At 38.6% G+C, this 22,533-nt stretch overlaps 1 protein-coding gene across 5 annotated transcripts in view; it reads left to right on the top strand.

The window, feature by feature from the left end:
* Nucleotides 1-18,765, top strand: part of mical2a (microtubule associated monooxygenase, calponin and LIM domain containing 2a) — a 32,684-nt gene extending 13,919 nt beyond the window's left edge. The window contains exons 5-24 of one of the 5 annotated variants that reach the window (XM_026320125.1): nucleotides 577-678; nucleotides 3,934-4,089; nucleotides 4,468-4,568; nucleotides 4,747-5,004; nucleotides 5,428-5,543; nucleotides 5,665-5,791; nucleotides 5,880-5,970; nucleotides 6,749-6,896; nucleotides 8,289-8,488; nucleotides 9,208-9,311; nucleotides 9,511-9,579; nucleotides 9,676-9,810; nucleotides 10,077-10,181; nucleotides 10,878-11,144; nucleotides 11,788-11,895; nucleotides 14,318-14,498; nucleotides 14,581-14,657; nucleotides 14,747-14,843; nucleotides 16,741-16,801; nucleotides 18,305-18,765. In XM_026320125.1, the coding sequence (XP_026175910.1) occupies nucleotides 577-678; nucleotides 3,934-4,089; nucleotides 4,468-4,568; nucleotides 4,747-5,004; nucleotides 5,428-5,543; nucleotides 5,665-5,791; nucleotides 5,880-5,970; nucleotides 6,749-6,896; nucleotides 8,289-8,488; nucleotides 9,208-9,311; nucleotides 9,511-9,579; nucleotides 9,676-9,810; nucleotides 10,077-10,181; nucleotides 10,878-11,144; nucleotides 11,788-11,895; nucleotides 14,318-14,498; nucleotides 14,581-14,657; nucleotides 14,747-14,843; nucleotides 16,741-16,799 (2,501 nt within the window). In that variant the 3' untranslated portion in view covers nucleotides 16,800-16,801; nucleotides 18,305-18,765. Of the gene's footprint in view, nucleotides 1-576; nucleotides 679-3,933; nucleotides 4,090-4,467; nucleotides 4,569-4,746; nucleotides 5,005-5,427; nucleotides 5,544-5,664; nucleotides 5,792-5,879; nucleotides 5,971-6,748; nucleotides 6,897-8,288; nucleotides 8,489-9,207; nucleotides 9,312-9,510; nucleotides 9,580-9,675; nucleotides 9,811-10,076; nucleotides 10,182-10,877; nucleotides 11,145-11,787; nucleotides 11,896-14,317; nucleotides 14,499-14,580; nucleotides 14,658-14,746; nucleotides 16,676-16,713; nucleotides 16,802-18,304 lie in introns of those variants that run through there. The other 4 variants (XM_026320124.2, XM_026320122.2, XM_026320126.2 and 1 more) reach the window with 4 other exon arrangements.
* Nucleotides 18,766-22,533: the final 3,768 nt, after the last annotated feature.

Below are 22,533 nucleotides of genomic sequence, written 5' to 3'. Positions count from 1 at the left end.
TCATCCCTCGTTGGACTATAAACTCTCAGGAAGAAAATAACTTGCACACTGTTGTCCAGTGTTGTCCCTTGAGTTGTAATATCAATCCACTGATAACAACGAGAGCCTTGCCTAAATTTAGACGCAGACTTATCCCTCCCGTTCTGCTGTGACAGACTTAGCTGTGCTCTTGACTTCATGGAATGAATTTTTCCACATGGTGATATTACAATAACAAACTGCCAAGCTGTTACCCTACTGGTCTCAGCACCCAGCATACCCTAGATAAAAGGGATAATATCAAATCTGATATTATCATGGCAGACCTAAAACCAAAAGTGCAGAAATTTTCTTATTCATTCTCTGTATTTATTATCGCTGTACTGACACATTCAGAATAGTACAAACATGGCAAGTAGCGGAGTGGTCCAAGGAGAAATGTTTTAATGGAGACATCAATCCTTATCAGTTTGACATTCCATGCGCTGCAGCTCATTGTTCTCTGGAGGGTACAACACAAAGGGAATATCCCTTGGATTTATGATGTGGGTGCTTCACACCTCTTATTCTTGCTCCCTCTTTGTTTCTGTCTATCAGGGCTTGGGTGGAGGGCTGCAATCCGACCTGCCGATCACCCTGTGGCTAACTTTGAGTTTGATGTCGTGGTGGGGGCTGATGGACGCAGAAATACTCTGGCAGGTGAGAAGACAGCAAACAAAAGAGCTGAACAGTATACAGTGGGTACGGAAAGTATTCAGACCCCTTTAAATTTTTCACTCTTTGTGTCATTGCAGCCATTTGCCAAAATCCAAAAAGTTCATTTTATTTCTCATTAATGTACACTCAGCACCCCATCTTGACAGAAAAAAACAGAAATGTAGAAATTTTTGCAAATTTATTAAAAAAGAAAAACTGAAATATCACATGGTCATAAGTATTCAGACCCTGTGCTCAGTATTGAGTAGAAGCACCCTTTTGAGCTAGTACAGCCATGAGTCTTCTTGGGAATGATGCAACAAGTTTTTCACACCTGGATTTGGGGATCCTCTGCCATTCTTCCTTGCAGATCCTCTCCAGTTCTGTCAGGCTGGATGGTGAACGTTGGTGGACAGCCATTTTCAGGTCTCTCCAGAGATGCTCAGTTGGGTTTAGGTCAGGGCTCTGGCTGGACCAGTCAAGAATGGTCACAGAGTTGTTCCAAAGCCACTCCTTTGTTATTTTAGCTGTGTGCTTAGGGTCATTGTCCTGTTGAAAGGTGAACCTTCGGCCCAGTCTGAGGTCCTGAGCACTCTGGAAGAGGTTTTCTTCCAGGATATCTCTGTACTTGGCCGCATTCATCTTTCCTTCAATTGCAACCAGTCGTCCTGTCCCTGCAGCTGAAAAACACCCCCACAACATGATGCTCCCACCACCATGTTTCACTGTAGGGATTGTATTGAGCAGGTGATGAGCAGTGCCTGGTTTTCTCCACACATACCGCTTAGAATTAACGCCAAAAAGTTCAATCTTGGTCTCATCAGACCAGAGAATCTTATTTCTCATAGTCTGGGAGTCCTTCATGTGTTTTTTGGCAAACTCTATGCAGGCTTTCATGTGTCTTGCACTGAGGAGAGGCTTCCGTCGGGCCCTTCTGCCATAAAGCCCCGACTGGTGGAGGGCTGCAGTGATAGTTGACTCTGTGGAACTTTCTCCCATCTCCTTACTGCATCGCTGGGGCTCAGCCACAGTGATCTTTGGGTTCTTCTTTACCTCTCTCACCAAGGCTCTTCCCCCACGATTGCTCAGTTTGGCTGGACGGCCAGGTCTAGGAAGAGTTCTGGTCATCCCAAACTTTTTCCATTTGAGGATTATGGAGGCCACTGCGCTCTTAGGAACCTTGAGTGCTGCAGAAATTCTTTTGTAACCTTGGCCAGATCTGTACCTTGCCACAATTCTGTCTCTGAGCTCCTTGGGCAGTTCCTTCGACCTCATGATTCTCATTTGCTCTGACATGCACTGTGAGCTGTAAGGTCTTATATAGACAGGTGTGTGCCTTTCCTAATCAAGTCCAATCAGTGTAATTAAACACAGCTGGACTCCAATGAAGGAGCAGAACCATCTCAAGGAGGATCAGAAGAAATGGACAGCATGTGAGTGAAATATGAGTGTCACTGCAAAGGGTCTGAATACTTATGACCATGTGATATTTCAGTTTTTCTTTTTTAATAAATTTGCAAAAATTTCTACATTTCTGTTTTTTTCTGTCAAGATGGGGTGCTGAGTGTACATTAATGAGAAATAAAATGAACTTTTTTGATTTTGGCAAATGGCTGCAATGACACAAAGAGTGAAAAATTTAAAGGGGTCTGAATACTTTCCGTACCCACTGTAGATGCCGCAAGGCTGTGTCAATTTTAATGACCTGACAACAAAGCCACGATCCAAATGTTACTTTCCCAGGACACTTCTTAAAGGTTTGAAATGATATTAAGTAAAAAAAAAAAAAGGCAGCAAAAAATGTATTAGTCTTGTCTGATGCTATAAAACAGTCAGCATTATGCAATATCTGTAACTTAAAATATCTTTAATCCTAGTGTGTTGTAACAAAAATATCTGTAATTAACTCTTGAAGCATCTTATGTTTCTCCCTTCAAAGTTGTTTTTGTGTGAGGCATTTTGTATGACGCATCCTGTGGAACAGAAAGTCTTATATAAGAGTTTAAATCAGATAAAACCATGCACACCTGTTTGCTGAACAGCGGATATATCGCACATCCCACAGGCCTGTTTCTGGACTCACTGTGAATAACTTGTGTTACATTATTGCTGCTGTGAATCTATAAATGACACTCACCTTTTGTAAACTCAAACCTGTATCATTGTTCTCTCCCAGTGGGAGCGGTAAGTCATGAAATCACTGAATGTGCTGTACGGAAATAGAGCAGGGCCAGGGCTCGCTGCAGCACCTAATGCATGCATGCATGTGCCCTGGAATCTCTCCATCTTTGTGTTTCACCGTTTCGGCGTCTCTCCTAAAAATGCTGTCATCTAGCAACCAATTCACATCAGATGCTTATTCCTAAAAAGGGAATTCTTGGGCAGGACGAGACGTCTACATCATTCCTCAATTATGAAGAAGCCTGGGGGAAATGATTTTCCCTCGCAGACAGCCTGCTTTTGTGGCCTAGCTATGGTTAGACAGAGTTAAACACAATGAGATCAGTGCTCTGTTGATTGTTGTTGCATTTATAAAGAGCAATTAAGTGACAAAAAGACACTACAATTTATAATTTTTTAACATTGATAGTGTGGAGAAATCGTGCCACAAGTTCAGTACCTTACATCTTCCACAAACTACTACTTTGTAAGCAACCAAGTGATTCTCTTCTCTTTTTTTTGTATGCAGTTTCAGAAGTAGCGACATTTTCAGTTAGTGTTTCATTTACTGGTTTGAAAAGGTGATTTGAAAATTTACCAGTAAAATGAACCTTAATTTTACTCTATTGGATGTCTGCCCAGGGTTTTTGGTCTTGTTTGGGACATAGGAAATTAACATTGAGAGGAACCTTGACTTTTGTTTCCTGAGCTAAGACAGTCAGTCAAGAAAAGGGCTTTTCTGCTGGTTCGGTGTGTATTTATTTAGAAAATTATTCCCTGTACTTATGAAAAAAAATGTTTTCTTGTAAAAAAAATATGTTGAAGTTTTACAAGTGCCTATTTGCTGCTACACTTGCAGTTCTGAAGGTTTATTTTGGGGTGCTTCTAACAACGCATGTCTTTTGTTGCCTTGGCTCTATGAACACTCACCTTGTTAAGAAGCTTCTTATACTAAAATAACTGCCTTTTAATTGTTTGTCATTTATGGCTACAAGACAAGCTGATAGGTTTGCTTAGGTAGATCAACAGGTTTCTTTATTCCTGTTTCTCTGTTTCATTCTCTCTGTCTGTCCACCTGTGTGTATTTCTTGGTCCTAGGTTTTAAAAGGAAGGAGTTCAGGGGTAAACTGGCTATCGCCATCACAGCCAACTTCATTAACAGGAACACCACTGCAGAGGCCAAAGTAGAAGAGATCAGCGGCGTAGCCTTCATCTTCAACCAGAAGTTTTTTCTTGACCTCAAAGAGGAGACAGGTGTGAAAGAAACACTCTCTGACCGACTCATATTCTTTGCCAGTCTGAAGATGAAAGTGCAGGAACAAATTATGAAGTTTGCTAAATACATAGGAATTATGGATCAGAAAATGATTTGCAGTGACGCAGGTTGTTTCGATGGTAATGTTGTGTTTTTGGTTCTGTTTGCTTTGATTGTCTCTAAAATTGGAAAGTTGGCAGAGTAGTATGTTATGCAGAATAAGACAATGATGGGTTAAATTCAGTTCCTCTTAAGGTCCCCTTACAGCATTTCAGAATAATTGGAGGCATTCACCACTGTGGGATGTTACAACTATGACATCACCACTGTAATGTGTTTTCATTGTATCTTTATTAAAACCATATCATTTCTTCCAGGTATTGATCTGGAGAACATTGTGTACTACAAGGACAACACACATTATTTTGTTATGACTGCAAAGAAACAGAGCCTGCTGGACAAGGGAGTTGTCATTAACGTAAGTGAAACCGTTTTAGGTCAACAGTCGAAATCTGAAAATCTGGAAATGTGGTCTAGAAACATTTTTGTACGTCACGTCCTCGGTCTACCCCATGTTTAAGATCTGAAGCATTTTATGATACAGTCTTGTAGAAATGCTAAGATAACTGAATTACTGTTGTGGTTCTTTTGGACAGGATTACATTGACACCCAGATGTTGTTGAGCAGTGAAAATGTCAATCAGGAAGCTCTTCTGTGCTACGCTCGAGAAGCTGCTGACTTTGGCACCAATTACCAACTTCCCACGCTGGATTTTGCCATGAATCACTGTGGTCAGCCAGATGTAGCAATGTTTGACTTCACAAGCATGTATGCCTCTGAGAACGCTGCTCTGGTCAGAGAGAGATTTGGGCACCAGCTGCTGGTAGCACTGGTTGGCGACAGTTTGCTAGAGGTAAGAATAAACAGGCAGTGCCATGTTAACCCACTTTAGGTGGGTTTAGAGAGGTTGCAGGGTCTGAAGCACCTGACTGCTTGGGAAAATAATCTCTCAGTTATGGCTGGGATGTTAGCTGTTGATGTTGATTCTTGAGTTATTGAGGCAGAGTTTTTTGAGTTTTTAGACAATGTCTGTTAAATCACCAGTAATGTTTTATTTTGTTTGACCACAAAAATGTGTCAACTAGTCTCAAAACAATGGGACACATATGCTTCACAATATTTAATTCTCATAATTGGTTTTCAGTCTAATTGTAATATTTGCAATGATGATTTCTGTACTTCCAGAAAAGTAGGTGTTGTGTTGTTTCCTTGTGCAGACAAGACACAAGGAAACAGTTGCTGTATATTCATGCATTTGTGATGTTTTCCTGTGTAGCCTTTCTGGCCAATGGGAACGGGTTGTGCCAGAGGCTTCCTGGCTGCCTTTGACACGGCCTGGATGGTCAAAAGCTGGGCTCAGGGTCGGACAGTTTTAGACGTGCTGGCAGAGAGGTACTTTTTCAGTCTCAGTGTTGTTGTAGTTGATTTGTTGTTCATAGTTGTAATATAGAAAAATAAACCACTACCTGTTAAAGTGATCCATGGATCTCACACTGTGTTTTGTTTTCCATAGGGAGAGTATTTACAGGTTATTGCCTCAGACAACACCAGAAAACATTGCCAAAAACTTTGAACAGTACACACTAGACCCTGGGACTCGATACCCCAACCTCAACTCCTCCTGTGTCAGGCCGCACCAGGTGAGAAGGAGTGCTCACTCCAAGGCAGATTACATTTAATATGGAATGGCTTGATTGTAATCTTTTTCCCTTGTCCTTTCTGTTGTAGGTTCGTCACTTGTACATCAGCGGAGAGCTGAATTCCTGCTCTCTGGAGCGTGCTGCTACTATACGTAGACCTGTCAACCTCTGCAGACGAGGTAAGTGTCACAGGTATTGGCAGATCGGTACACGCTTCAAGCAGATTCATGTATCAGATTCATTCATGTCCTCCTCTCTTTATTATTTTGAATAGATCCTCATTTATTGGCATTACATGGCCTTTTTTTTGATTCTTTTTTATTTGAGAGACGTAGCAAGAAGCAAGAATTCATCTCAGCTTAGGGAGTAATACATGATCTGAGGTTTGTTTTTATATGAGGGTTCATTGCAAGTAGGAAGCTTTGAAAGAAGAGCTGCCAGGCTGTTGAAGGAATAGTCAAACACACATATTTTGTTCTCCAAGTTCAACATTACTCTATGTTCGTGTCTTTAAACCAAAGAAAACAATCACATCATTTCTGAAACGCCTACATGTCTATCGTGACGAAATGTCTGAGGCAAAAAGTAAACATTTGGTCATATTTGTAACAAAATTTGATTGTAGTTAAGATCAAAGTGTGATTTATATCTATGATGACTGTGAACTAACAGGAAAGCCAGACCTCTAAATGCTGAGCTGAGCTGTGAGTTCAACCGAAGTAACTTGAGTCACGAAAGGCAGCGAGGAATGACATGTCTGGACAGAGATGTGTACATAACTCACCACCCACTCCCACCATTTGTGTTTATTGGTCCATCATATCTCTTCATCCTAAACATCTTAAAGTGGATTATTTTCTACCACAGCCTGTATTCCTGTAAGATGGTAACTTATTTGAGGAACTGAATTGTTTTATTAAAAATATGAATTTCCTTGTTTTTTTTTTTTTTTGATAGAGTCAGAGATCAGACCGGCGAGACTTCTTACCTGGTGCCAAAAACAGACAGAGGGCTACAGGAATGTGACCATCACAGACCTGACGTCGTCCTGGAAAAGCGGCATCGCCCTTTGCGCCCTTATCCACAGGTTCAAACCCCAGCTGATGTACGTAACACAGATAGTATCAGTAAAACCAGAGCTGTCAATGTTATCTTGTCAACACATTCAGATGAACAAACCTGTTTTCTGTAAAATTAACTCTACATCCTCTTTGTAATAACTAGTTGGGAGGAGATTCGTTTCTTATGGGTGTGTTAAAATGTTTGGCATTACAACTTCTAGATCCATTTGTGTTCTCTGCTGTGCTCTCTACTTCCTCCTCACACCAACACTTGTTAGAGTGCTGACAGATTTTAAAAAGACTTCATAAATAGCTGTAGTAGATGACATAGCTGTATACATTTCACACATTTTGATGACATTTCGCCAGTGAGTTTATCGCCTCAACTGAAATACATACTAGTTGTTCCAGTACCTCTATCCCTGTGGATCCTCCAAATATCGAGGAGTATTCTGAATAATGGCCATTTCCACCTCTTGATCTTTAGCCGTAGAGAGAAACAGCTCTTATTGTTCCCTAAAAAACAGACTGTACCTTAGATTCCACTTCTTAGGGTTCGACTGCCTGGGGCAACATATAATTAGTCAGTGCAACTGTAGAGAGCTGTACATTCACAAACCTAATTATATCCTCTCACTCTGTCATTATTGCCTTCATACCTTGCCACATGCCAGTACAATTTCATGTGATCCTGTGAGTTTCCAGGAACCACTGGCATTTCTCCCCTCCCTCGTCCATATGTATGCCTGTCAGCAAAGCAGTCTGCAGAGAGGAGAGCAGCTTTGTAGAAAGACAGGGAGAAAGTAAGCCTCTGTACTTAAAGAATAACACCACGGTTTGTGTGTGCTGCTGCTAGGTTACTGCTCTCCTCTTTACATTACGTCTGATGATATCTGCGCACCGTCAGTAAAAGTGAACATGTCAGAACCGTTTTTTCTCCCGTTAGAAATAATCTGCTGCAATTTTCTCATCTCGAGTTCATCTACAGGGTTGAAAATTGATTGAGAAAGATAAGATTCTGTGTAAAGTCATTCCACTCTACTGACGTTAAGCGTTGTCATTCCAAGGCACTTATTATGTTACATTATGCTCAGTGACCTACAAATGAAAACCACTGTAAGGAAATAGTTTAAATTACAAACTTCAATGTTGCATTGTTCATTTTGTTTATAGACATCTCTAACATGATACTTTACAGTCTGCAGTATTAAGTAAAAATAAAAATCTAGTAATATCTTAGTATATATCCACAGAAGAGTAACAGGGGTAAAGGTAAAACAGATACAAAACAAAGTAAATGGTCTAAAACTGTGACAGATCAGGATAAGTCACCATAAAAACTAATATAAATTGGCATAGCAGCAATGCATTTTTCCGTTCTCTTTTGCCATAACGTACTTAGCCTGAATCTCCTTTTTATCCCCCGACTCCATCAGAGATTTTGACTCATTAAACGAAGAAGACCATGATGCAAATCTACAGCTGGCTTTTGACATCAGTGAGCGAGAATTTGGGATCCGATCGTTCACGTCTGTGAAGGAGCTGAGTGCCGGTGAGGAGCTGGACAAAACCAGGATGATCACCTACCTGTCCAAATTCTATGAGCTCTTCCGTGGAACACCTTTACCTGCATCAGGTGCTCTGTTTGACTCTGCTCTACTCTGATTGTCTCTGTTCAGCTCTCCTCAACTTGATTTGACTTGACTTTCCTCTCCTTTCCTATTGTTAACTTGACTTGACTTGACTTGATATAACTTGACTACTGTACTTTCCACTTTTTGACTCTCCCTGACGCTACACTGCTTCATTAGTTATAGACACCAAATCCTGTTCTTAATATACAATTTTTGTTCTCTCCGTTTTTGGAAGTATCATATGACTAAAATATGTCCCAAAAAAAAAAAAACTCCATTCACAGAGCAAAGTTTTAAATTTCTTTGGGCTTCCTGTGAGAACTTGTGTGCGTTCTTCAGTCCTATTAGTCAAGTATAGTGGCATGAGAGGAATGTGTATTTGTACCAGAGCTTTGGGCTGCAGTAGTCTGAGAGTCTTGAAAACATGAAAACAGCTGCCCGTTTCAACAGAAGGGACTGTTTACCTAATCTATGTAGTTTGATTTAACCTCAACCTATTATTTACCTTCCTCTGACGTGGAACTGAGTGATTCAGAAAAGCTTTTTTTTTTTTTTTTTTTTTTTTTGTGGAGCATTCCTCTACACATATATACAGTGATTGCTTTTTTTTCCATAGCTTTCCTAACCTATGAGGACATAATGCATCATGCACTATCTGACATCTATGGCTGTGCACAGTGACAAAATGTGAAAAATAATGCAATCACGTGTTATACTGTAGGTTCCAGAGGAGTGGATGAAAACAATAAAGATTACCCAGCTAAGGATGTCAGAAGTAATAATAACGTGCTCAATCTTGCGATGACCAGGAAGCGGGTACCAAAGGTAAGGCCACTCTAAAATGTTTAAGTCTGATGTGTTAGAAGAAATTTGCTGTGTCTGCATCCCATTATCTTAGTTTCCAGTTTAAATGGGATTGATTTGGAGTCAAGAGAAGCTTATTTAAGCAGCTGTTGATGTGTTGAAACTCTTGGGACTGCTGGATATTCAGGCTAACTTTGTTTTCCCTGCTCTGTGCTTTCAGGATGAAAACAGGTCAGATGGCACAGACCCCATTTACAAACGGAGGCGAAATTTCTGTTGTTTGGAAGAGGTTTGTCATAAACTGCTTTTTCAAAATCAATCAATGTCTGATGGCGGATGAGATGTTATATTACTAAGATCATTTCTGTTGCATGTCTGTCTTTAGGCCACTAATCTGTCCAGTAATGGCTCCTCGGTCCGAGAGGGACGCGACCCCAAGGAAAATAAAGTTCGCTCAATGGCTACTCAGTTGCTGGCCAAATTTGAAAGTACCCCCAGCTACGCTGTCCGCAAAACACAGGTAGCAGAAACAAAGTTTTCATTATAGTCCTTTAAATAAATTTGAATGCACTATTTTATACATCTTTCCTGATTACAGAGAGCTAAAATATTTTCTTTTTAATGACTTAAATATGTTTTCAATTCTCTTTGACAGAGGTTTGTGGCTTTAATCTGACAGAACTTTTCCTTTTACTAATACTAACAAATCTGTTCCCTATTATTTCCATCATTTAATCTATTGAGCCTTTTTCTATTTCTGTAACTAACCTTTCTGCAAAATCTCAGTCAGTCTGTGAGAAGTCATCCCTGCTGCAAACTCTTGACCTGACTGAGAGTCTGCACAGTAAAGTGAGGCGTCCGGTCCCACCTAAACCTCCTCCTGAGAAACAGGTAGTCTGGAGCAGCCTGGCTACACTTAAAACACGCAAGTTCTGCAAACAATAGCCAAGTTTAAACTAGTGACAGACTGTAAAGCTTCACGTAAAACTGAACAGCTATTTGAATGTTAATTCTGCCCTGATATGCACTACACATGTTAAGCACATACACTACATGTGCATATATATCAAACACAGGTAAAGCTCATGACAATAATTTATGTATAATCATTTTTAGGTTAACTTTGTGCAATTATTTAAGTTTTTAGAGAATCATTTGCTAAATTCATTCATTTTTCTGTATAAACTGTGTCTGGTATCTAATACGATATTTGCTAATACAGTAGCTACCCTTTAATCTTAACAAGCCAGACAAAAAACATTCCTGCAAGAAGAACGTTTTAAAACAGTTCCTGCACATGTGATGATTCCAAATAGTAAAGCAGGCAGAACATTCACTGCAGCTGCATCCATTACCTGTTGAAGCCGTGCTGGCACTGACTGCCAGTAGGGTAGAAAATGAATCTAAAATGGTTTGCAGCACTGTATTAATGGACTGAAACCTATAAAACCACATGTATAGGTCTTTAAATGGTCTACCGCTTCTCAGTAAAGGAACTCTCAAAATAAAATCAAGCTTTACTGTTTGATTCTTTGATGAGGAATCAGACCACAGCTCACATACAACACTGTATGCTGTCCTTTCCAGTTTGAAGTCAGTGTCAGAAAAGCAGCAGAACGGTTAGTCCGTCTGCCACCAAAGACTCTGCCCAAACCCCAGCTTCAGCCTCAGTCCCAGCATCCATTTTCTGTAGTGAAGCTCAGACATGTTGATCAAACACACAGTGAGTTGAAGCCCCTGCCTCAGGCTGAGCATGCAGACCCCCCTGCTTCTTCTCTCGCCTACCACTCAGCAATCCGTTTCATGTCAAGAATCAACCAGCGCCTCAGGGAGGTGGATGAACACATCTCTGAGGTGAACACGATCTCTTCCTTCATATCTTTCATTTGTGTCTTCTGTTGTCTTCTCTGTCTTCTTTTTAAAACATTGTGATTGTTTCATGGTGTGATCCCCAAGAAGGCCCCAGAATGGATGTTCATTATATATCAAACCCTGATTATACATTTAGGTTTGTGTAATGTGTAATCAAATGTTGAAGTCAGCCCCTAATTATCCAGCCTCATGAAAAATGCAGGATCAGGCCTACAGAGCTGGCACAGACTGTGGCAGACACACAGACGGGTTATTGGCCAGTCTGAGGCCTTGTGGAACAGGCTGGCCAAGGCCAGGCTGCAAGCACAGATTTAGGTCTGCCAACAAGGTATTTTGATAATTCAGATTCACTAAAGGTCTGTCTGCATTGGCTCAGTTCTGCACTGCAACAGCGTCATTATTGTTCTCCTCTCAACAATACACACCTAGCTGTGAAATCCTTCTTACTGGAACGTAGAACAGAAAGGTCTTTCTTCATTTAAGCGTCTGGAGCTTATTAGATGGATATTAGTTCACATAATTACGTCCGCACACAGAAAGCTCCACATTTGTTGGTTTCACACTGTACTGAAGACAGGAGACTGATGGCTTTTCTTTTGTTCCCCTGCTCTGTGTCATCTTGCAGAAAAAAGCTCAGACACAACAGGCTAGAGAGTTTCACACAAAGAGTATAAAGGAAAAAGCTGTTCACCTTAGTGGGTTGTTCTCAGGAGACAGCTCCGCTATACACAAGGTGACTATCTCAAGCTTGGTCGATGACCCCGCACTAGCCCTTGTTTTGCTTTGCCTCCCCTTCACAGTGTGTTTATTTGCATGTGGGAACACATGATGTTTAGGATCATCGGTGTTGCATGCTGCCAGTTTTCTTCATCATCCATTATTTTGTACAACATAGATTATTTGACAGTCATAAATAACTAGTATTATTTTTTAACCAAAGTAATAGACTATAATATATTTTTAGAATAACAGTGTTTTAAAAAGCAGTGAGACAGTGTGAAAGGGTTGCTCATAAACATGAACCTACAGTGAATGATGACCCAAATCTGCAGCTCCCCCTGCTTTATGGAACTCTATAGCTCATTGTTTAGAGTACTGTCATATGCCAGTATTTAATGCTGGTGCAGAAGGTTTATGTACCCAGTGGCTGAAGGGTGTGTAGCTTGCCTAACATTCAAGGACAATGAAGTATGTGTCCTGTTACAAACCTAGTATGACTTTCCTCAACCTCACCCATACATACTTTTATAGCCTTTGATTAATCATACCATATTTATAAAGTGAATGGCAAAAACATCATTGTTCATATTCCGGGGGTTTTGAATCGTCCAATATTACAATTCTTCACTGATGATAGGATTGTTTTAATCATATAAATACATGTTTTAGTCTCACACAAACCATGATTGGTGACATTGGTGGATGAAAATCTAAATCTTGAAAGTCAGCCCCAAATGTTGTTTGTCTGCCCCAAGCTATGTTCTAAATATTGAAGTTTTTTTAGGGTGGATTTACCAATACAGAAGAAGAAAAAAAATGAAAGAAAAAATGAAAACATCTATTTTAATTGCATCTGTGGCCAAAGGCCTTTTTTGTATTTTCTGTATAAAGGACCACTTTCTCAAAAAATGTAGTAATAAAACACATTTTGTCTAAACTGCACTTGCACTTGCAGTTTAGTAGGTACAATAGATTCTTATTAAAACACCCGTCAGTATAACAATGCATTTCATCTGCACCACAAAATAACCATAATGCTGAGTAAACACCACATGAAGGCTACAGGGTGTATGATCACAGTGTTTCAGTTGTAAGACTCCACACACTTTGTCATAGCAAAGGCAGCACATAGAAATCCTTACGATGAAAAGAGGGACTCTTCTAGAAACCAAGAATTTTAGCCATTTAGTCTGTTGTCATGTGTCTTCTTAATCATACCAAACACGTGTATGCAAAGACCCATTCTTTGCATGAGAGCTTTGCTTCTGTTTTAGCTGCTGTTTCTGCCCCTTGTGCTTTTAATTACCAGAGGAGACGTGTGTGTTCTTGTGGTGGCACTTTGTGGCTTTCTCTACTCCACCCATCTTACAGCCTGCTCCAACTCCATAACTAGATCTTAAAGCTAGTTTAGAACACAGTTACACAAGTTTAACATAAAGTAACAACTTGCAGTAGGTAACTATGTTCCCTCATTTATAATGTTTGGATCAAATTCGATTCCTGAAGAGCAGCTGGGAAACTATTCTCTCACTGAACCATGTGTATGTAAACATGTAACCTCAGGAAGCAAAGTAGTCAGAGGCTGCTGGCTTTAAAATAAAGACAATAGTCACTGTCTCTGAAAATGAACAGAGCCCCAAACAGCTCAGCCCCACTTCACCTGTCACTCAAAATATGTTTATGTATAAACATATTCAGGAAGTGACACTGACAAGAACAGCATTTATTATAGTGAGTAATAGCCATTAACATAGATATATGTGTGTTCTTTATCTTGAAGCCAGTTGTCATACTGTCATTCCTCCTGCATGTATGAGCCACCTTTGTTTCCACTGAGCATGCCAACACCTCCGACTACCTGAACAGACTTTAACAGCTTTAACAGTACAGCAAAAATTAATCTGACAGTTCATTCTCAAGTTGTTTCTGATTGTGCTCAAAAATGATGAGATGAGTTCAACTTTATTAATCTCCAAAGGGAAATTCAGGTAAAAAAAAAAAAATGATTCTGTTATTAAGTTTTTATTTAGATTTTATATTCAATTTTGCACAAATACTAAGCATGAGAATTAATTTATTATCCAGCTGTTTCCAGAAGCTTATCTCTTTGATAATTAGGAAAAAACAAGTAATAGGATGAAAAATGTAAAATGTTAAAACCTTATATGAAAAATACAATAATGATAGCTATTTGACACTTTTCTTAATAAGCTGTAGCTAAAGTGCTTTCCAAGGCAAGCTGGAAATAATGTAGCCAATAATGTGACCTTTTCTTTTTATAAATATGTATTTAATGATCACTAATCAGTGTTCAGTGTGTCTGCTTCAGTCATAACGAGGTGTGTGACATTGTTCATTTTGATGACATCTGTTGTCAAGATTTCCCAGTTTTTGTTTTTTTTAGCCATCATCGGTGACTGTACTCTGTTTCTCAGGGCGGCTCAGTCCGACGGGCGTTCCCACCGTCGGGTGACAAGTGTCACTCCTGTGAGAGGCGCGTCTATATGGTGGAGAGGGTCTGCGCTGAGGGGCTCTACTTCCACAGGGAGTGTTTTCGCTGTTCGACCTGCAGCTCTGCCCTGCGACAGGGAGCGCATGCTTTCGACTCTGAACAGGGTTTGTGTGCTCTCATAAAAAGTGCATAGATTATTATTAAGTTGTTTTTGCTGACATGCTGACATTTGCTGTCATTTTGAAGGGAAATTGTACTGCAAACTTCATTTTGATCGGCGCAACAATGGGACGAACCTACGGAGGAATCTCTCTCTTCGCTCAGTGAGTACTTTTCCCTTCTCCCTATGCCATACCAAGAGTATTTGCTGTAAAATGGCTAACTCTTCTGCCCTTTGCATCCTCTGTCTTAGAGCCGACATGGAGTTGAAGTTCAGGAGCAATGTGTTGCTCAAGAAGAAAGCTCCCAGTCTGGCAGCACAGCAGACCTGCAGAATGAACCTGCAGCAGGTACCTTCAGCTCATATATAAGGAAACGGCTGAGCTGGCCCCTGAGTGTGACTCGCGCTGTGTGTAACGCCCCCTGGTATCTGTCCCACCATGTGCATATTACAGCACAGGCCCTCGCCAGCCATCTGAGGGACAACGCCCAGGACTATACATTCCTGTATGAGCTACTGAGCATGAGCTTGCCCCTGCTGTTTGTTTTACAAGAGGTACTGCTGCAGATGTACACAGAGGCTGTGCCTGATGGGCCAAGCTCTTTACAGCCTCTGCTGCTGTGGCTGCAAGAGCATACTGGGCACAGGCTCATCTAGACTCTCAGCAGACCCTAGCTGCTAATATTTACACCTGAACATTATTACAAATGCCATTAAATGTGTGGCTGAGGTGCGTGTTAGCTGGAGTGTCGTTGTCATATTATAAACTCTAGTCATTCACAAGCACCTTTTTAATGTTTACTTGCCTTTTATGCTGATACTGTATTTAGATTTGCTTTTAGTGTCTTTGTGCATCAGCCAAAGAATAGACACTGTAGGTTGTGATTTACTACAGGGGGTGGGAAAAATTGTCAGAAAAATTAAGCTGCACCAAATAATTTGGATTTGATGTGTAAACTGTACAGTACTTCTAGGGTTACAATAAGTTAGATGAGTAGGTGAATAGTAATGAATGCATGTATAATAAAACAGGCCACAGACAGTGCATTAAAGACTTGAGACTGCTGAAATATCCCAATCATCATTGCTGTAGAATTTAACAAACTGCCTTTGAAAATGGATCCTGCAGTTGTATTTTTTAACTCGGGCTATGACTGACTAACTTGATGCACTTTATCTTTGGAAACTGCCTTGTGGGAATAGCAGGAAGGTGTCACGTTAGAAAAAGCCTGGTCTTGTGTTAATGCCGACCACCAGGCAGCTTTTCTTCTCACTATGCACATCTGCTACTGCCATGTGTTTTTTTATATATATATAAAATGATATAATTTATGTGCAGGTATGTGTGTTCACAATTTCTCATTACCCCTTTACACCCTGTTTACTTTAAAGAACTATTTTAGCTTTTTTTTTTTTTATGAATCTCACAGACATAATGGACGCTGTGGAGTCTGTGTTTAGTGTTTAGTTCTACTCTGCTGCCATCTACTGTTGACTCTCTGAAAACCAATGAAGGCCAAATGTAATCCCCCCCCCATAACAGCACAAACAAATTCTATTTAAAATAATTGATTTATGGACTGTCTTCTGATTTAGAAGTAGTAGACAATAGAAGCTGGTGAGCATGCTGTGATGTGTGTGATGGCGCTTGCCGCTCTTGTATTAAAGCGTGTAGTTAAAAGCTCAACTGCACACCTTTTTGACTTGAAGCCACACAGTTGCTTCCTTTTCAGATAGACAACCTGCAGTTGCTAATGAAACACCTTAGAGTTGCAGAGTGTTGTGTTTTGTGTTTTAAAAATGATTTTAAATTTGAAAATGATATTTGTAAAAACTTCAGGCATTGTTTTTTACTGCATGATATGCTGGATATGTGTTTAGTTCTCAGCTACCTAATATTTTATGTTCAATTACTGAACTTGCTGAATGAAATATGAGCAGAATGTCTGGTTTACACTACAGTGCAGTGTTCAAAACCATAGACCAAATACAATACCAAAGAACTGCTTTCTTACACACTGCCTGGATTTGTATAACACATACAGCACATTATATCTGTTTTAATGAGACAACAGCCATGCAAGCAGTAATATGCACAATGGTGCCGGCATGCAAATATCTCCTTTATTATGAATGTCAGTATTTTGTTTTGTTTTTATAAACATTTTCTACTTTTGTGCAGTCAGCAGTCTTTATTTATGTTTGCATCTGTGTTTTAGATCTTGTTTCTCTTTTCCTCTCATCAGCCGAAGCCTTTTATGAAGTGTGTGAGACGACTGGATGGTTAGAAGAAATGACATTTTGAAGGTGATCACCTGCATGGTCACATGGTTGAGTGTTATAATTATGATGTGGCTGCAGATACTGACGACAAGTAACTGACACACTGTGTCTTGAAATGACATTTATGGTGCTAAGAGTTTTCCTTCGAAGTGGCACTGGACTTGGCTGAACTAAACTAGATGAATAGTTTCAGTGTTTGTCACTGATCCTCATGCTGTTTTGGGAATGAACAAGTACTAATTGAGCGTGTTTTCAGATCACATAATTGTTTCTCACATTAATTTAAATAATTAATGAATGAAAACAAGACACTTCAAATCAGTCCTCTTCTTAACAGATTAAAAAAAAAAACCAGCAAAATAAGAGTGAATTGACAACTTAACCAACACAACCAACACTTGAGAAAACATACTCCACAATTTATAAACAGTAGTGTTTATATTGTAGATTGTATAATTTAACTGGATTTATTGAAACTCTATGGAGTTGTAGATGTTTGAAATTGCATTTTTCCATAACTACTTTAGTTAATGGACAGCTTCTGTCTCCAAGATGACGGACTGTGACTAACTGTCATGTTCAATTTACCAATATTTGGTAGGAGGATCTGTGTCCTAATGAAGTGACTATGCATTTTAAAGAGGAGCTTCACTGATTTTACGCATCGAAGTCTGTTTTCTGGTTGTGGCAGAGCAGAAATGCATATGTGAAAAAAAGACCTTTCTGTCTGCAATGAGACTGTCTGATGAAACGGTTTAGACTGGAGTCAGTGCTGATTGTGGCTGAGAGCTGCAAGTTTGAAAATGAAACAATGTGAGGGCGTGGATCTAGAAAAAAGCTCTTCAGACTCATAATGGGAGTGTATATAGGAGCTTGAGGCCACTAATACACACAAAGCTCTAATCAAACTGTCAGTGATTGAAATGTATTGTGGGTAATGTAGGTGCCAGGTTTTAATAAACAAGAAAGTGTGTAGAATAATAAAAAAAAAGATATCCTGAGTTCTGCTGTACTAATTTTGATCTTGTTCTATAACAGTGCATCATTAGTATTTTTTACAATTTAACAGGATTGTGATGCTTGATCACTAGAGTGCTCTTTTAAAACCCTGAACATGAATTAAAAACAAACCAATATGGTTTCATTTACTAGCAAACTCACCTCTGTTTATCTTACCATCAGGCATTTTGAATGTTATCACACCATTTAACAGATACTTAATTCTTATTACGTCCATGTTTATGCTTCATACCATTATTTAGTATATTTTACACACTGAAAACAAAGTGAGCTAAGCTTAAATGTGCTAAAATAAGTTTTTGCTCTTAGTCTGCAACTTTTCCAGGACTTCATCATACTTTAATAATCCTGTATTCTCACAAATATCCTGAGATCAAGAATAAGAATCCCAAATTAATATCATGTTTAATTTCAGTAATCAGTTTTAATTCAACTTGAAAACTGTGAAGAGTAGTTCAGAGTATGTACAAACCCCAGAAATTCTGTGCCCTGTTGTTTTTCATTCAGGAGCTGCCACATAAGAGGGCTATCACCTCGTCCACCCAGGGCTGAGAATCACCACTAAACTTTTAAAGACACATTTCTAATGATATAGTTATATACAAATGTTTATAAATGCAACTTTTTGAGTGTGCTCATAATGTTTTTTACTGTATTGCTTTTGTGTTGCTTTATTACTCTTGAATCAAATACATAGATTTATTACTGTCAGAAGCAAGACTTTAATATTTTAAATAATTTTTAGCTCCATTTCACTGCGTGACGTTGACAAGAACAACAATAATCTACAAGGCTGTGTGAGTCACTTAGGGCACAAGCCATTTATTGAATACATTTTGTCTGTATATTAAACAGGTTTTATCTGGTTAATGAATTCTTTTTGCAGTGTAATTAATAAAAAAAAAATCCAGTATGATAATCAGGAATTTCTGACTGAGCTTGACCGACAAAAGTCTCAAAACCTCTCAGTTCATTTCAAAAAGACTAATCACTAAATAAAAATTAAAGCTCATACCATGGTGCCTGACATGACTATTAAAGTCAATGTTCATAGCGGCAACCTAGAAACTGGATTATTATGTAGATCTGAAAGTAGCAGAAGAAGCATTGATTGTTTCTGTCCAAAGGGTCATGTCAGCACTATTTCCATCTTCTGAGATCTGATCTCTTTCAGGCTTCAGATACTGACATCTGTATATGTGCTCTACATTGTGTAAATAGAAGAAAATAAAATCTGGTTAATGCAGTATATAATTGTCTTCTCTTTAGTCTGTGCTCATATGTGTTTTTGAATGCACAAACCAAAGATTTGAGTGAGAATCTTGTTGCAAAAAATTGCAACATTTGTACTGGTCTGAATGTTTACTGATGGTCAGAAAGCCTTTTATTCCAGTGCAATGAAACATATGAGGGGTACTTCTGGAAAATGTTTAAATAGCTTCATATATTTAGTCTGTTATATGGATATTTATAAATGAATAACCTGGAGAAGAAAAGAACAAAATAAATCATCAAGATCTTTATTCAGAGCCTTCAGAGATGAGTTCTATTTTGTGACTCAATAAACACATCCACATTATTGATAGTAACATACATAAGAGGTTTGATTTTCATAATGTATTCTTTTTTTTTTTTAATACATTCTGTAAATATTTTATGCTGTTGCAAAAGAGAAAAGGGAGCTTTCATTAAACTGATAAAATAAAGAAATAATTTTTAAAAAGTCTGTTCATTGTGGCTTTTTCCCCCCTTTTGCTTTTATTTAGTTCAGTACTGCTGCTGACTGAAAAGACACCTTAGAGCTTGAGATTTAAGTGCAGATAATGTGAATGGTTTTAAAAAGAAATCTAATGAACACACAGCACTCTTTCCATAACGCTCTAGTGTGCAGTAAAATTCTTCATTTATAAATCACACCTTTGTTTATTCCAAAACACTCAAGGGTTTTCCTGTTAAAGCCTTTGTTTTGAATGAGTAGTACTCATTAGCATATCTATTGTTGTGTAACTGAGATTATTGACTCAGTTTTCTGACATTATTTTCTTCAAATGAGCCAGTTCCACTCAGTCTCTATTGCCTAATGATGGTGTCTTTTTAAGCACTTGAAGAAAATCTTAGTAAATAGGAAAATCCATTTTGCCACCATCCTGTAATTCCTGCTTGTGATCTCAGTGGCTGCTACAAAAGTTAGATTTGTTTAAAGCTTTAAAAATAGTTTCAGTGCATTGTTGTGCTTTCTGTTTGCTAGCAAAAATCTCTAAGGTGTAACACACTGTTGAGCCTTCTCTGTGTCATGGGCCCAACTCAACACAACACCAGAGAGTGTGCCCACCTGATGACCCTGTGAACGTGCCTGCACTCTCAAACCCACATTGAAGTTTCATAGGGTTTGTGGATTCAGTCTAGTAGCATGGTCTGGTAACTCTGTTTGGGGCCACATGACAGGGCAATCTAGACAGGGAGCATCCATAGGAGGCTCACCCATTTCTTGGCACATTTCATTGTGTATTTTGGTGACTGGTAATTTGGTTTACTCTCACTGCTCTGATTCCTGCCGTTATTTTAAAAGTAAAAAGACCTGAAAACTTAACCTAGTCCAAACAGCGCACAGTGAAATTTAGTAGCTAACATGTGGTGAACATGGAGGCACAGAAATTCTCCTCAAGGGCTGAAGAGAGTGAAAAGTCTCTTTTCTGTTGGACTGAAAGTTAATCTGGTGAGCAGGAACATAACTGAATATGAATAATATTGTAGTTCTGTAACTGTTGATGTATAAATAATAAATATTTGCCAGAGTGTTTGGTGTTTCTGTTGCCCATATGGTAAAAAAAAAAAAAGAATTGATTTACATATAAATATGTATTTAAATAATAATAAAGGGCAAATCTTGAAAATCACAAAACAAACTGAACGGTAAAACAGGTGTCATCTCAAATATTAAGTCTCAGTGAGCTGTGTCATTAGCAGCAATATTTGTGTGACTACTTGCTGACACTGAATGAAACACACCTTAGAGAGATGCTTAATGCTTTTGGAAATTTGACTGTCATCATATCAAAGCTACAAAAACAGCTATACAACAAGTAATGAAAAACACAGAATTGCAGCTGCAGTGATGTAAAATGTTTGTGTGCATCTCTGTTGAATGAAATCCATTTACTGACCCCTTATTTGTTAATTGTTTTTTTTTTTTAAATTAAATGACCTTTTTTTTTTAAATGTGAAAAGAACAGAAGAGAAAACTAGTTATACAGTAACAAGGATTAGCATTCAAGCAACAGCTCAATCAGAGCCTGAAATTGCACTAAAATTACAGAAGCTGTGAACATTGATGAAAAAAAAATCTTAGAAGAGCTGAACCTAAAAATATAAATGTCATTATTTTAACACTTTCACGCAAATCATCCCTTTAAACAGTCAGACACAAATCTCCAAAAAGGAGGAGGCACTTGGCAGACTGCCGCAGTTATGTAGTTGAACATTTACATTTCCTCTGAGGAGAAAATTATGCTCTTTACAACACAAAGCAGAATAAAAAGCTGTTGTTTTTTATAGCTTTTTTCCCACTTACAATATTTAGACATACAGCTATTAAGAAGGCATTATAAGGTAATGCTCAGCTGAGAACAATCCAGTGCTACATAACATAAAAGCACCATGGTAAAAAGTGACAAGTGAAAACTGACACATAAATCATCACAAACTGATGCCTGAAGCTCTTTGCTTCATATTGACAAATACAAACAAAGGCACAACTGCAGCAGATGTCTTCATGGGCTACATACCACTCAAAATCTTTCTGACTCTTTGTTTCTTTGACTGGACAGCAAAGAATTGTCTTTTGGAAAGTGTGTCCAATCCCAGTCACAGGGCAGGGAAATCCACATGGCGTATGTTGTTGTGCTTCTCGTATCACCTTGTGACTTGTTAATATGATTTAGAAGAGACCGTCTACTGACTGGTGTCTTTAAGGCCACACTGCTTTTATTTGACTTTGGGTCACAATACTTTCATCATCCTTCCAGCTGTATATCAAGGGATTTATTGATTTATTATCTATATTATCTTAACTGTATTATTATATTTGGTTATTATCAGTTATTTTGGTATGTTATCAATAGTAACAGACAGCAGTCTAACTATAGGGTGGGACTTGTGGGATAAAGAGACCATTTTGTTGATTGTCTAAAAGAATAACTAATGTTTTTCTTTGTTTTCATTGTAACTTTGAGTTTGCTCACTACAAGCAGAATAATAGAAAGACTGTAAAAACAAAAATATATTTCTTAAAATTACACCAACTTCAAATTGTTGCTATGGAAATTGGAAGCTATGGAAAGATTACGAAATATGATTTCAGATATTTAAGAAATATAAAAATAAATTTAATATAATAAACCTATCCCTGTCAGTGTGGCCTCAGTGCAAATATGCCAAAAAGTAAGCAAGTAATTTCTACACTTACTCTGTAAGAGTACATTTTAATTGAATGTATTAATTGGAAGACTGTTAGTGAAAATCCTTGAATAAATTGTATGCTAACTCTTCTGAATTTGACTGGCGCTCAGAGCATTGTACAAACATTAATAATTGCATTTTCAAGAGCAAATGTGAAAGTAAAAACCTAACAGCCTTCAGTACAACCAAAATCCTTCAGATTTTGATTTAATCTGAACCCCAAATTCCATCAGCCAATCAAGCCTCTGCAGCTTGTCCATTAATGTCAAATATGCTGG

Source organism: Mastacembelus armatus, chromosome 3, assembly GCF_900324485.2.
Source record: "Mastacembelus armatus chromosome 3, fMasArm1.2, whole genome shotgun sequence".
Taxonomy (NCBI): domain Eukaryota; kingdom Metazoa; phylum Chordata; class Actinopteri; order Synbranchiformes; family Mastacembelidae; genus Mastacembelus; species Mastacembelus armatus.
The sequence above is the reverse complement of the archived record's forward strand: the minus strand, read 5'-3'. Positions and strand labels throughout refer to the sequence as shown.